At 40.2% G+C, this 14,963-nt stretch overlaps 2 protein-coding genes across 3 annotated transcripts in view; one reads left to right on the top strand and one right to left on the bottom strand.

Annotated features, from left to right (window-relative positions):
* Window positions 1-2,040: 2,040 nt before the first annotated feature.
* Window positions 2,041-14,963, bottom strand: part of pxylp1 (2-phosphoxylose phosphatase 1) — a 14,206-nt gene continuing 1,283 nt past the window's right edge. The window contains exons 2-6 of one of the 2 annotated variants that reach the window (XM_039678708.2): window positions 14,040-14,164; window positions 6,744-6,905; window positions 6,543-6,669; window positions 3,750-3,889; window positions 2,041-3,062 (exon numbers count right to left, since the gene is read on the bottom strand). In XM_039678708.2, coding sequence (XP_039534642.2) covers window positions 2,041-3,062; window positions 3,750-3,889; window positions 6,543-6,669; window positions 6,744-6,905; window positions 14,040-14,118 — 1,530 coding nt within the window. In that variant the 5' untranslated portion in view covers window positions 14,119-14,164. Of the gene's footprint in view, window positions 3,063-3,749; window positions 3,890-6,542; window positions 6,670-6,743; window positions 6,906-8,387; window positions 8,519-14,039; window positions 14,165-14,963 lie in introns of those variants that run through there. The other variant, XM_039678707.2, reaches the window with a different exon arrangement.
* slc25a36b (solute carrier family 25 member 36b) overlaps window positions 12,548-14,963 on the top strand; it is a 22,903-nt gene continuing 20,487 nt past the window's right edge. The window contains exon 1 of the mRNA XM_089121521.1: window positions 12,548-12,662. Within this exon, the coding sequence (XP_088977647.1) occupies window positions 12,652-12,662 (11 nt within the window). The 5' untranslated portion in view covers window positions 12,548-12,651. The remainder of the gene's footprint in view (window positions 12,663-14,963) is intronic.

The following is a 14,963-nucleotide window of genomic DNA, read 5'->3' as shown; positions in this document are numbered from 1 at the left end:
CGCACTTCCGGGTAGACTTCATCTTTCAGATTAGAATGTTGCCGCTTGGGGAAACAAAATATAGAGATATAATTTAAAAATGGAAATAGAGGATTCTAATAATAATAATTAAAAAATGCATCAAAATAAAAGTGTGAGTTGATAGCTATGGCAAAAACCCCGCGACTGATTTCTTGAGATCTGGGGAGTGAGGTTTACTTATAAAAGTGCTCACTAGCTGGCTTGCATTACATTTGGGCACTTTACATGTCTCATCTGATCTAAGTGGGTGGATTTTGAACAGAATAGGACATAATTTGTCTGAAAGTCAAAATTAAATGTATTTTTCAGATAAACCACAGTGAATTTTATAGACAAATGAATCATTTATTGAAAAATGTGCTTTGGAATGTGGCAGTACACTGATCTTAAGAACGTCATAATACAAAAGTTCGTTCGAATCAATTTTACAGTACTCAGAAATACTACCATTCCTTTCACCGCTACGTTGTACGAAAATAAAAAGAACAAAAGAAATTAAAAGCACACACAATGTGTGAGAAATGTGTCAGGACAACATGATTACGCAAAACTAGAAATTCTGCTAATACAATTCAAGTGAGAACTCATCCGGGACATCAAATGGAAGAGACGTGAAATTGAAATATCCAATTCCCGATCACTGCAGAATCTCTGCAATAAAGTGGCGAAGTGCCCTATATCTAAATATTTATGAAATGTGGTATAAACGGACCGTTTCTCTATTTAGCACATCCATTGGGATTGTCATGATGACTGGGCAGGATTCCTAGATCACTGACTCAGAATAAAGGCAAGAGGTGACTGATTGTGTGCTGGATATATGTGCTTTTGTAGGGGTCGTTTGACATAACGTCACATTTAAAATCAGTCATCATCCAAATGTGCATATTCTATCACCAATCTCTGTCTAAAAAAAAAAGTTGATGTAAACACTTCAGTTTATGTGATTAGCAAAGTGTACCAATTTTTGTGCAGGACAATTATTTGGTCCTCAGACTTAAAGGAGGAGTTCACTTTAAAACAAAATTTTGCTGATAATTTACTCACCCCCATGTCATCCAAGATGTCCACGTCTTTCTTTCTTCAGTTGAAAAGAAATTAAGGTTTATGATGAAAACATTCCAGCATTTTCTCCATATAATGGACTTCATTGGGAACCAAACGGTTCAAGGTCTAAATGAGAGTTTCAGTGCAGCTTCAAAGGGCTTTAAACGACACCAGACGATGAATAAGGGTGTTATCTAGGACCCTTCAAGTCGTGACTCGAAAAAAGATTTGTTCATTTTGATGAACGAGTTTGAATAGGAGAGTCACGAACGCTCATCACAGAACAGAACGAGTATTTGTGATTATAAAACTTTTTTATTTATTTATTAAATGAGCGATCGTTTTGCTTGATAAGACCCTTATTCATCGTCTGGTGTCGTTTAAAGCCCTTTGAAGCTGCACTGAAACTGTCTTTTGGACCTTGAACCGTTTGGTTCCCATTGAAGTCCATTATATGGAGAAAATCCTGGAATGTTTTCATCAAAAGCTGTAATTTCTTTTCGACTGAAGAAAGAAAGACATGGACATCTTGGATGACATGGGGGTGAATAAATTATCAGCAAAAGTTTTTTAAAAGTGAACTACTCCTTTAACACTACATCAAAAACATTAGTAGTACTCGCTCTTAAAGGAACAGTTCACCCAAAAATAAAAATTCTGAAATTCTCACTTTCACGTCATTCCAAACCTTTGTCGCAAAACAAAAGGAGAAATTTAGAAAAATGCTAATGCTGCTCTTGATCCATACATTGAAAACATGCAGTGACAAGCACCTGGAAACTCCTTGGTAAATAGTGCATAAGTCGAATGGACTTTTAGTGAGATTGCTTTTTGTTTTTAGCTTTAAAGTCTCATTATTGATAGTATTGCACTACGCATTCCACAAAAAGTCATATGGATTTGGAACAACATGAAGCAAATGATGACAGAATATTTGGGTAAATTATTCTTTGTTTACGCTCTGTTCATATATTACAGTACAATTTGGCGGCAGGCCTGCTGGTAACTTGTAGCGTTAACGATATTGAACATATCCTTCCTCACAAAAGACAGGAAATTACCCAGAGGGCACAGTGGCTGAGCAGAGTGTCGATTGTGGTCATGGCAGAAAGCGGTGTCAAAGGTCAAGTCCTCTCCGTTATAAAGAACACGAATAAACGTGTCGTCCAACCACTTTCCACGTTTCCTTTCATTCTTCCTTTCTTTGTCTTTCGCTTCGGGGCTACTCCACAGCTCAAACACCAAGCGGGCCGCAAACCGCGGAAATCCCGCCCCTTCCAGACCGAGCGCGCTTAGCAACGGCGCCATGGTCACGTCGTGAGCAGATGCTAAAGCGAAGACCGCCTCTTCTGTGCCTTTGCGCGTCTGGCTTCCTCTGGCGATCTTCTCCAGTCGCGCCGCGGTGCGGTTGAGGTACGGATGAGCCGCGAGCACAGCATAGCGGCGATAAAGCCCCGCCTCCCGCCGCTCCAGTTCGTCGTCTTTCTGCTGCCGTCGAATCACAGCAAAGTGCTGTAGTGTAAGACACGCCCCCTCATCCGAAACATGTGATGTAGTCTGAGAGCTGGAGCACGGAAAGGGAAGACCGTGGCAAAAGTGACACAACAAAGCATCCACGGGATTGGCCGCCCTCAGAATTTTTGTGGCCACACCCAACGTCTTGGCCATGGTGACGTACGTGCGTTCGAGTTCGGTGTCGGCAGTCCTCTGGTGATACTGCCTGCGCTGCTCCTGGTCCAGGTACCGGTTGCGTGTGGGACAGTCGCACGAGGAACCGCAGAAAAGCGTACTCCATTGCTGTCGAACCGTCAGACGCGACCAATCGAAATGCGGGAGGAAGCCGAAGAGGAAGGCCAATCCACTCTGGAGGGTGCGGCTTTTACCTGTAGTCTCCACCCACACCTGACGCGGTGACCAATCAGCAGAGAGCAGATTGTGACGCTTGATGTAGGCCTGGCGAAAATGATCGCCGTTTTTCAAGTGCTGTACGACTCCTGATAGAGAGGAAAAGTAAGCATGGCCAGTTACATTTCACACCAGTGATTTTTTTTTTAGTGTCATTGATATATTACTACATTTTTTGTTAATAATAATTTGAATTAGTTTTTTTATTTATCTTTTATGTTGGTTTTTTTTGTCATTTTTATTAGATTAAAAAAAAAATTCTATGATTTGTGTTTGGTTTTTATACCAAATGTAGTTATTTAAAATACTTAAAATAAACAAAAATGAAAAAAAAATATGTAAGTTTAATTTTGTATTTATATATATTTTTTTAATTTTCCAGTTGACATTTATTTGATTTCAAGCAGCACTTTTTTTGTGATTTTAGTTAATGATGGTTTCACATCAAGAATACAATTTACTGTATATATATATATATACTGTATATATATATATGTGTGTGTGTGTATTATATAATCACATACTTCCCTGCTATATAGTAGGCGAAAAACAGTATGTGACAAAAGTAGTATGTCAGAATTCACAGTATTCATTGAAGCGACACAACTGACGCTGGAGGTCACATGATAATGACAACATAGGTAAAGTAGTACGTCCAGCTTACATTCATACTATATAGAAGATACTTTCTTAGTGGTTGTGAAGTAATTACTTATTTAAAATAAGTACCAACTCAAGAGAGTATGCGCTTTCGGATGCAGCCTGTGACTGGTTACCTGTCTGTGTAAGCTCTCCCATTTCACAGGTGTTGTGATTGGGTAATCTGGGCAGAGATCCCAGTGATGCGTCCCAGTGACCACGCCCACCGAGAGCCATGTGATTAATGAAGGCGGCCAAAAGCGGGTGAGAGGGCTTTCTGTGAAATTACAAACATGAAAGATGTTTTAGATCTTATTTTAAATCTGAAATAAATGTATGCGTTCGGGTCTAAACACAATATGCATCATAATGGCCAACAAGCAGCTCTGAGGAGCCACGTGAGGATGTCATTACAAGATATATCCACAAGGGGGAGGCATGCTAACATGTATAATGATTGAAGCCAGAAAACCATTTGAATTTTTCAAGCTGATCTATTTATGCACATGGGACATCTTCAAAGCGAATAAAAAGGTAGATTAATCTTTTGGTTTGTTATAAAAATGCTAAATTTGCTTTCAGGAATAGGACGTGGGTTAGTCTGTAGTAAAATAATTAACATTATTTAAAAACAATAAAAGTCAAGGGCAGAGGTCTGCTATGAGCTTTGTTCCCGAAACTAACGTTAATGCTCAGCGATTGTTGAAGACAACCGCATTATCAAGATGCATAATACAACCACGATTACACAAAACATGCATCATTAAATAAAATCATTGCATAGATTAAATGCAGATCTAATGCAACTGTGGATAAATCAAAACAAAATGATGTTCTGTCATTACTATATGCACTATATGCAATAGACTCTGAGGTAAAGTTGATAATTTTTAATAGACTTCAGAAAACTCCAGCAGGGATGTTGGATTACTGCATTTTATTATAATACATCTTAATTTCCAGTCAGAACCCGTCAGAGCATTACGGTCATGTTGGGTCGGGTCACAAACGCAATCACACATCAGACCTCTTAGGGTACGTCTGCATTTAGATAGCAAGGTTTGATATGTTTGTGAAGAACTAGAGCTTGATAAAGAGAAAGAAGGATTTATGGTTGAGGATTACTTTGTAATACATAAATCTCAGACATCATGGGAATATTATGGGTTGCTGTGCGTGATTAATAATTCTTGGGATATTCTGGAGCACAGCATTTGTCATGTCAGGTTAGAATACAATGATGAAACCATGGAAACACAACAATGTTATTTTAGGTAGCATTACAGTGACTCTTCACTGCTGCCGTAACCACGGCGACACGGCTCAGAGATGGATAAAAGACGACTGCGGGAATGGAATATTAATCTGGTAACGATTCATAAACTGCATGCCCGATTGATAAACAGTAAATCTGATAAACACGCAAACATAAGTCCACCGATCAGTAGTAAGCTCTGAAAAACAACAACAATCTTCTAAAATGATGGACCTTGAAAACAGGCAGACTTTTAATATGATGCATTATTTACTTTTACAGTCATTTCATCATATATTGTGACAGACATACAGATAGATAGACAGTGGGATGGATGGACGGATGGACGGACGGACAGTGGGATGATGAATGTGTGGCTGGATGGATGGATGGATGGAAAGTGGAATGGATGGATGTATGGACAGATAGAGAGTGGGATAGATGGATGGACAGAAAGATGGATGGATGGATGGATGGACAGACAGAGGGATGAATGGATGGGTGGATGGAGAGACAGTGGGATAGATGGATGGGTGAATGGACAGACAGACAGTGGGATAGATGGATGGACAGAAAGATGGATGGATGGATGGATGGACAGACAGAGGGATGAATGGATGGGTGGATGGAGAGACAGTGGGATAGATGGATGGACAGAAAGATGGATGGATGGATGGATGGATGGACAGACAGAGGGATGAATGGATGGGTGGATGGAGAGACAGTGGGATGGATGGATGGACAGACAGAGGGATGAATGGATGGATGGATGGACAGACCGACCGTGGGATGGATGGATGGATGGACAGACAGAGGGATGAATGGATGGATGGATGGACAGACAGACCGTGGGATGGATGGATGGACAGACAGACAGTGGTATGGACAGAAAGATGGATGGGCGGATGGACAGACTGTGGGATGTATGGATGGATGGATAGACGGATGGATGCGTGGATGGGCAGACAGACAGTGGGATGGATGGATGGGTGGATGGACAGACGAACAGACATGTGGATTGGATGGATGAATGGATGGATGGAAAGACGGACAGTGGGATGGATGGATGAATGGATGGATGTACAGGTGGATGCGTAGACAGACAGTGAGATAGACGGACGGACGGACGGACAGATAGACAGTGGGATGGATAGATGGATGAAACGACAGATAGACAGTGGGATGGATGGATGAAAGGACAGATAGACAGTGGGATGGATGGATGGACAGACGGACAGTGGGTTGGTCGGATGGATGGATGTACAGGTGGATGCGTGGACAGACAGACAGTGAGATAGATAGATGGACAGTGAGATGGATGGACGAACGGACGGACAGATAGACAGTGGGATGGATCGATGGATGAAAGGACAGATAGAAAGTGGGGTGGATGGATGGACAGACGGACAGTGGGTTGGATGGATGGATTGGTGGATGCGTGGACAGACAGACAGTGAAATAGATAGATGGACAGTGGGATGGATGGATGGACAGAAGGACAGACATGTGGGTTGGATGGATGGATGGATGGATGGATGGATGGACAGACGGACAGTGGGATGGATGGATGGACTGGTGGATGCATGGACAGACAGACAGTGAGATAGATAGATGGACAGTGAGATGGAAGGACAGACAGATAGATTCATCAGGTCATTTGCATATGAATGCATACCTCTTCTCTGATAGAGTGCAATCTATGGCAGGTTTCTTGGTTTTTGGGATGGAGTATAAAGGGAAACGGTCTCCATGACGAATCATCACCTGGACCGACAGCAGCCTGTAGTCTGCCGGACTGTGACCTACGACACACACATCACACCACGTCTGAGTCTTCAGGTCTGTGAGGAGGTAAACGTGTGTATGTGTTTCTTACCCTCCCAGCCGTGTTCGCTGAGGTTGGGGTAATTACAGTACTGGTGGGTGTCTCGAATGGGGTCAGGGGCGGGAGGATCTGTATGGAGGACTGGATTCACACGCTTTCTGCTTTTTCCAAGTGCCCTTTGCTCTGCCACTGGATTGGTTGGAATGAGGTGCACTAGAGAAAGAAAGGACTATGAGGCTCATAAAAGCACACACACCATTTCCAGCTTCCTCAGTTCTGACCTCATAGAACAAACATTGAGGCTGCACAGTGCTGCAGATTGTTGGATTTGGGGAATTGCCATGGCGATGTGGGCAGAGGGAGGAGTCTGACCGGAAATTAGCCAATGATTGACAGCTACCAGAACGAGGGCCCTACAATCCTTCAATATGACTTATAAACAAGACCAAAATATTTGCACTTTAAGTACACATAAATAAATTACAGCAACTTTTATATTATGATGATAAATGTAAACTTTACTATGAAAACATACTCTAAGAAACTTTTTCAAAACCAGCATTTATTAAACCAGTCCAAAAGGAGCATTTACAGAATCTAAACTGTTTCACGCAAACTATGAAAAAACGAATTATGATTGTTTTTATTTAAAAAAAACATACGTGGATAAAATGTGAAAATTAGGTATGATGATTCTTAAATCACGTAAAATGTTTTAAGAGAAACCTGCAACATCATCCTCAAACTTTTAAATACATTATAATCTAATACACTTAAATACATTACAACTTAAATGCTAGGGCTGTCAAACGATTAACCACGATTAAATCGCATCCAAAATAAAAGTTTGTGTTTACATAATATATGTGGGTGCACTGTGTATAATTATTATATATATATATATATATATATATATATATATATATATATATATACACACATGCTTGTATATATTTAAGAAATATTTTCATGTATATACTGTATATAGATTTATATATAATTTATATTATATATAAATATCAATATATAATTTATATATAAATAATATTTTTTTCTTAAATATACATGCGTGTGTGTGTATTTATATATATATATAAAATAATTTTACACAATGCACCCACATATATTATGTAAACACAAACTTTTATTTTGGATGCGATTAATCACGATTAATCGTTTGACGGCCCTATAAAATACAACATAATCCTGTTTTCTAATAACATGACAAATGAGGGAACTAATAAGCTAATTAATGGGAACCAGGAGAACAGAATAGAGGAACAAAAAGAAATACACGAGGAAACTGGGTCAACATAAACCTGACACAAGCAAAACTATGCAATGCTAACCAGAAGTGTAAAGTCCAGGGGTCAGAAAGTAAAAGTTTATCTCACCCGTGAGCTGATTTCATTATTTCCTGGCTGAAAAAAATGCTAATTAGCAAATTAGCAAATCCAGGTGATTGGAACAAAATACTGAGGAAGAATTTTGCTTTCTGAACATGGATTTTACACATCTAATGTTAACATTTTTTTCATTTTATATAACAACTAAATTTGGAATACACACACAATATTATGAAAACCAATGTTAGCATAGAAACAACCAAACTGTTAAATACTAAATAAATGAATGAATGAATAATTGGCATTGGGCTAAATGCTACTGATGTATCCAACCAGGAATTAAACTCACCAGATAGAAGTATAACGGTTAGCTGGTTTATACGTGCAGCGGCGGACATTGCGGAGGTGTGAAAGGAGCATGTGCAGGTGTGTGTGTGTGCGCACTTCATACTGGTTTTAATTTAGCATCAAACCCCCCCTTTGACTTCCTCCCGCCTCTAAAAGCAGCCTGACCAATCACATGTTAGCTCCAAACTCTCAGCCAATCACAGGACAGCTCAGTGTAGAGGCCGGCCACACAAAGAGCTCTTTGTAGCTGAGGATAGCGTACAAGAAAAATCACACACACCTAAAACACAAATACAATAGACACAAATCCAACAGGACAGACAGTGTTTATACTGCTGTTCAAGGCCATTGGGCTGATATTGTGTGTGTGTGTTGGCATTGTACACTTTAGCGATGAAGCAATGCTGACAGAAACACACAAGTAACCAGGATGAGAACAGGTCCTCTTTCATCCTTCACTTCTCTCTTTCTCATTTTCAATGTAAAGCTTCTTTCTTTCCGTCTGCTTGTTAGTCTACAGACCTGGAGCCTCTTTCTTTAAAACGGCATCAGTCATGCTTGAGTGAACTGAAGTAAAGAGAGAGAGAGTTCTCTCGGTTCTGTCCTACATTCAGATAGCTTTCAGCTCATGTTGGACAAACCACAAAGGAGGGAATGAATTAATAATGACCTCACACAGGGTGAAAGAAACAGGCAACCTGACGTGAGGAAGGCAGAATGACAGTAAGGATGACAAACATAGTCAGCATCAGACCAAAAACTGTCCCTTAAAACGACACTGCAATAGATAACTCTTTATGAGCTATTTTTGCAATGGGTTTTAAGCAACTGGTCTCAAGGTGGAGGCACAACATGGTAAAAAGACGGGTTTTGAAATGGTTTCGGGTGTGTTCACACTTCAGTTAAGTTTGCTTGGTCCAGACCAAGTAAAAACATTTAGTCCTGCTCCGCCTAGCATTCAGATTGGCATTTTTAACACTGAACCTAAAGGCATATGAATACTTTCACAACCTGATTGGTCGGCTATTTTGAGACGGAACTTACCGAACATCCAAAACAATGCTGTGTGCTAAGCTAAGGCCGTGTGTCCACCAAAGCGTTTTTCCACGCGTCTGGCGTATGTTTTCAATTGTTTTCAATGGGAGCGCCACATTTTTTAAACGCCATGAGCGTAACGAGGCGGGGAGCGTTTTTTTCACCCTGAAGCGCCGAGCGCCCGGCATTTTTTACTGATCGCTGGGAGTTGAAATATTTTTTTTTGTAAAACGCAGCGCTCATCACTGTCACTTTTTACCCAGCCGTCCAATCACAGTGGAAGAGGGGTGGGACTAAACCACACCGACCATGTCAACATTCTTTCTGTACAATGACATCAACCAACAGAGCTAACCGAACAAAATGGATAAAAAATACATTTTTAGTATGAAACAAATTATCTGCGAAATCAGTTACAAGTAAACTGTGCTGCGGATATTCTGTATCATAGCAACGAAGCGTCTCAACGGAAAAAACACTGCGCTGCCAAAACGCTCTCAAACGCCAAAAGCACGGCGTCTTCAGCAGAGCGTCTAGCGTTTTCAGCGGGCTAAAAACGGTTTTCCACGCACCTGGCGTTCGTTTTCAATTGTTTTCAATGGGAGTGCCGTGTTTTTTAAACGCCATGAGCGTAACGACGAGCTGAGCGTTTTTTTCACGCTGAAGCGCCGAGCGTTTTCTACTGGTCGCCGAGAGTTGAAAAATGTTCAACTTTGGATAAAACGCGGCGCTCATCACTGTCACTTTTTACCCACCCGTCCAATCACAGTGGAGGAGGGGCGGGACTAATACCACACCGACCAACTGTCACAACATTCTTTCTTTCCCCAAAAACTTGGTTCTCGTATACTGGCCAGGTAGATCCTGTTGCTCAGACTGAGCTGTGATTGGATGTGGGATGCAGAGGGTGGATATTAAGAGTATCACTGACCAATCCCTATTTACCTTATCCCAAAAAAATGCCATGTTTGGTTTCATTTGAGTTGGATTTGCAAATTCTTACCATCTGTGTTGTTAAACGACTAAATTAGCAGGATTTCCCTGCAGCTGTCACAGTGACATGAAATGTATAATCTGCGGGACTGGTTTCTAAGATGTATATAACCGCATTCCTCTGCGAACGAGGATTTTCAGTCAAGGACGTGGGACACTGGGGTCTAATCTGGGAATAATCTGTCTCAAAAAGCCAATCTAACTGACCCTTATACCATTATAAAACCATTATAAAAATACATAAACATTTCTCGTCTGCGAATCATATTCTCACTAATGACTTTGGGACTTCCGGCTTTTTTTGACTGCTCGGTTTGAAGTCTTAAAAATATATCATGTAAACATGATATGATTCTAGAGACTGCATTTAGACTGTCTAAACCAACCGTCTGTAAAGTATCATCCATGTGTCAGCTGGCAAGCCCCAACTAAACAAGCTCATGTAAATGGGGTCAGAGAGAGTTTAGATAGTACTTGTCTTAGGCCACATCCACACAAAGCCAGAGCTTTCCCTATCCAATGATTTTTTTTCCAACGTCCAACGTTCCGCCGGAAGTGATCGCTTGTGCATATACGTCACTCATTGTTTACACAGAGATTTCGGAAGTTTTACCTTTCACTAAACATATTTAGATATATCGAAATCATCTTCCATTATGATTTCCTGTATATCTACATATTAGGGGTGTAACGATACCCTCATGTCACGATTCGATACATATCACGATACTGAACTCACGATACGATATTATTGCGATACTCCAAGACATATGGTGAAAGGTTACAAAAAATGTACTGTTGATTAAAATGCTAACTTTGATATTACTTTGTGGGTTTTAATGAATAGGTTTGGACTTGCTGCTTGTAACCCAGGGACAGTGGTGACACCAGAACAACAATATTCATGATTCTGAAACTGAAAATACAGAATAATTTTAGACGAATATGCTAGTGCTCTGTCACTGACTAGATAGATATATTTAAAATAATGTCAGCCACTTTTTACTGGTTACATCAGACATTTAGCATTATCAGGACCCACAAATATTCCCCCATTGCATTATTATACATTATAATCAACATGAACATTATATATAGTAGTTTAATGAAGTCTTAAAAAAAAAAACTCAAAAATTTTTTTTTTTTCTCACACAGTAATTTTTACTTTGGGGGAACTATCCACAATACGTATCGTCACTATCCACGATACGTATTGTTGCATTTATGTATTGCGATATATTGTGGCACCATATATTGTTACACCCCTATGTTTAGATCTTCACAGTGAAATCTCTGTGTAAACACTGAATGACGAACACGCGCAAGTGATCACCCCCTGCGGCAGTGTTGTAGTCGAGACCACCTCACTCGAGTCCGAGTTGACACCGAGACCAGAGAGAGTCGAGTCCGAGTCAAGACCGAGTCCATAGAGAGTCGAGTCCGAGTCGAGTCCGAGACCAGAGACGGTCGAGTCCGAGTCGAGACCGAGATCAGTGAGGGTTGATTACCTAATTGACTTTTATTTACTTAGAGAAATCCTTTTTTTTTTTTTTTTTTTTTACTGAATTTACTTAGAGTTTAAAAATATGATCAGTTTAGGGTAAAAAGGCCACATAGTAGGTAGTGTTAAAAGTAATTTTATTACAATTTGTCATGCGCAGTTGCGCACTAGAAAATCACCAATCACTGGGCGTGTCAATCAATTTAAAGAAATATTTTATTAACATGCATTAATAATCATGAAAAATATTTTTAATTGAACTCGAGTGGACTCGGGAATAATTCCGAGTCCTAAAAAAAAAATGTTCGAGTACGAGTCAATTCCGAGTCCAAATGGACACGAGTCCATGACAAGACCAAGACCAATAAAATATGGTCTCGAGACCGAGTCCGAGTCTCGAGTACTACAACACTGCCCTGCGGCACATTGGACACGGTTCAGTTTGGTTCAATTGGACAACTGATTCAGGTCACTTGGACATGGCTGTGGTTACAAGAGGTAAAAACGATATAAATACTGTTTGTTTTCTCACACAAACCGCTCGTTTCGTGTCTTAGGCCATCAATGTGTACTTACATTTACGAGTCATTAAATCATGTTTAATTTTGATTTCTCTGTGCATGCTCTTTGAGGTGGACCCCCTAAACCTGCATGTAATGACTGACAGACAACGCCGGTTTGACCGAAAAATGTCAAAATTTAAAATACTGTGGAAACAAAGACACCTACATCTTGGATGCCATTGAGGTAAGCTAAAACATATCAAAAATGAATTTCAAAGTGAACTATCCCTTTAAAAACAGCATCTTCAGCGGGGCGGCAGTGGCTCAGTGGTTCATGTAGATTGTCTACAAACCAAAAAGCTGGTGGTTCAATCCCCGGTGTCCACCTGACCAAGTGTCGAGGTGTCCATGCTCCCAACAAGCCGGATGGCCTTGCATGGCTGACACCGTCGTCGGTGTATGAATGAGTGAGTGAATGGGTGAATGTGAGGCAAAATGTAAAGCACTTTGGTGGCCACTGGGTCTGTGATAGCGCTATATAAATGCAGTCCATTTACCATTTCAGTTTAGCCGGTCGACGAGATCACAGAACTGTTCAGTATCTAGGAACCGAATTTCCTCTGCTGGATCTAGGGATGCACGATATATCGGCCAGCATATCGGTATCGGCCGATATATGTTCATTTTTAATGTTATCGTTATCGGCCTGGTAAGAAAATGTGGCTGATATATTAAAGCCGATAAATAATGTATTATTCCCTTCAGCTGAGACACTTGTTGTTTATGTTTTTGAATTTCTTGAAATATGATTGAAATCTCTTCAAAAAATGAAAATATGGTTCGGTACAACATGTGCAGCGCAAATCTGTCATATCGGCTATACAACACTATAACATGGACATGGATTTAATTGTGAGACTTTTGTTTTTGTAATCAGGCTCTCAAAATTACAGTAGATCAAAATTTGGATTTAAGTTTATCGGCCGATATATCGGTTATCGGCTTTCAAATATAAAGAATTATCGGTTATCGGCCAAAATTTTCATATCGGTGCATCCCTAGCTGGATCCATCCATGTCTTTTGTCAAGAAACTGCTCTGACACAGGGTTGAGGATCCAAACTGAGCAGTGTATTGAAAGGATAATCAACAAGTAACGATGTAGTTCGGGACAGCCAGCTAGTGATTGTGACACCTAGCATGATAAAACCAAGGTTTTCAAACAAATGGTATTTCCATAGTGTGCCACCGTGTGATTTTGAAAGAGTATATAGACACGCTTTGTCTTTTTTATTTGTTTTATTGGCTAATTAAAAAAATGTGTTCTACTGAAACAGGGAAAAAAATCCATGATATAGCACTTCACCTTTGTTTATTGTGTTGAATTCGGTCTAATTGAGACCATATTCCCACTGGAAGGCAAGCGCACAAAACACACATACACACACAGGCACATCCCCTAGAATGTAAATACAATCCAGCGGAGGTTAAATTCCCACCTGACACACTAAACATACATACACCACAGTCCCCAGGGAAACATTAGAGTATGTATGAATAGCTGTTAGCTCATACAGAGGAAACGTGACTGAAACCATTTATTGTGGTTCACACACACTTACAATACTGCAAGCTGAAACTCAGCACCGCCAGCAGCGCACCCACCACCAGCACCACGATGAAACGGCTCCGTGCCAGCATTGTCCTGTGATTGGTTCGGACACCTGTCCATCAGCCATACATCCACCTGGGAAATCAAGAGCAACAGAAACTTAATATAGCACACATACAGATAACACAACATTAGTAAAGTTGCATTGACTTTCAACAAGTGAGATGTTACAAGCACTCAAAACAAACACGATAATGAAACCCCCACAGTGCTGGTTTCCCTTTTATAAACGTATTGCAAGCAAAACCATACCAAAAGTCTGTTGAAACACAAACCGACAACACTACACACAGCACCAGCAAGCAACATGTAATTTACCCCAGTCAGACAGAAGCTGAAACTGTTATTAACTCTACATGCAGATAATAGCTGCCTTTAAATTCATTCCTGCAACAAGCTTTTTGACCATATCTAAAGTGCACACACAAACACACACAGCTGAGCAGATGTTAAAGCCATCAGAGGCCACATCATGAGAGCATTAAACCACACTTCCTTGACTACACCCTTCACTCGTCTGCAGTGGGCATAATAGCAAGTATGCACTGACTTTTGAAGTACTACCGGTTTTAAGTTGCAACACCTATTTTATTGTTCTTGCAATAAAACTGCAAACCCCTTTGACTAGTCTCTTGCAGTGCAACATGCCATTCTCCATCTAAGACTAGTTTAATTTTTGTGTAATTATTATCCATGCCCTTTTATGACCTTGTTTTAAAGTAGAGAGGATATGAAAGGATATGAAATATCCATACTTTCAAAATGTGTCACACCACAGGACTATTTAAATGAAGGATAACACTATACAACAATGCAACTCATACAGAAAATGACTTGAATGGCCAACATGTTTTCAGTCACTGAAATAAAAGGA

The sequence above is a fragment of the Pimephales promelas genome, chromosome 16, assembly GCF_988280905.1.
Source record: "Pimephales promelas chromosome 16, fPimPro1.hap1.1, whole genome shotgun sequence".
In the NCBI taxonomy this organism is placed as follows: Eukaryota; Metazoa; Chordata; class Actinopteri; order Cypriniformes; family Leuciscidae; genus Pimephales; species Pimephales promelas.
Note: the sequence above shows the minus strand (reverse complement) of the source record. Positions and strands in the feature narration are given on the sequence as shown.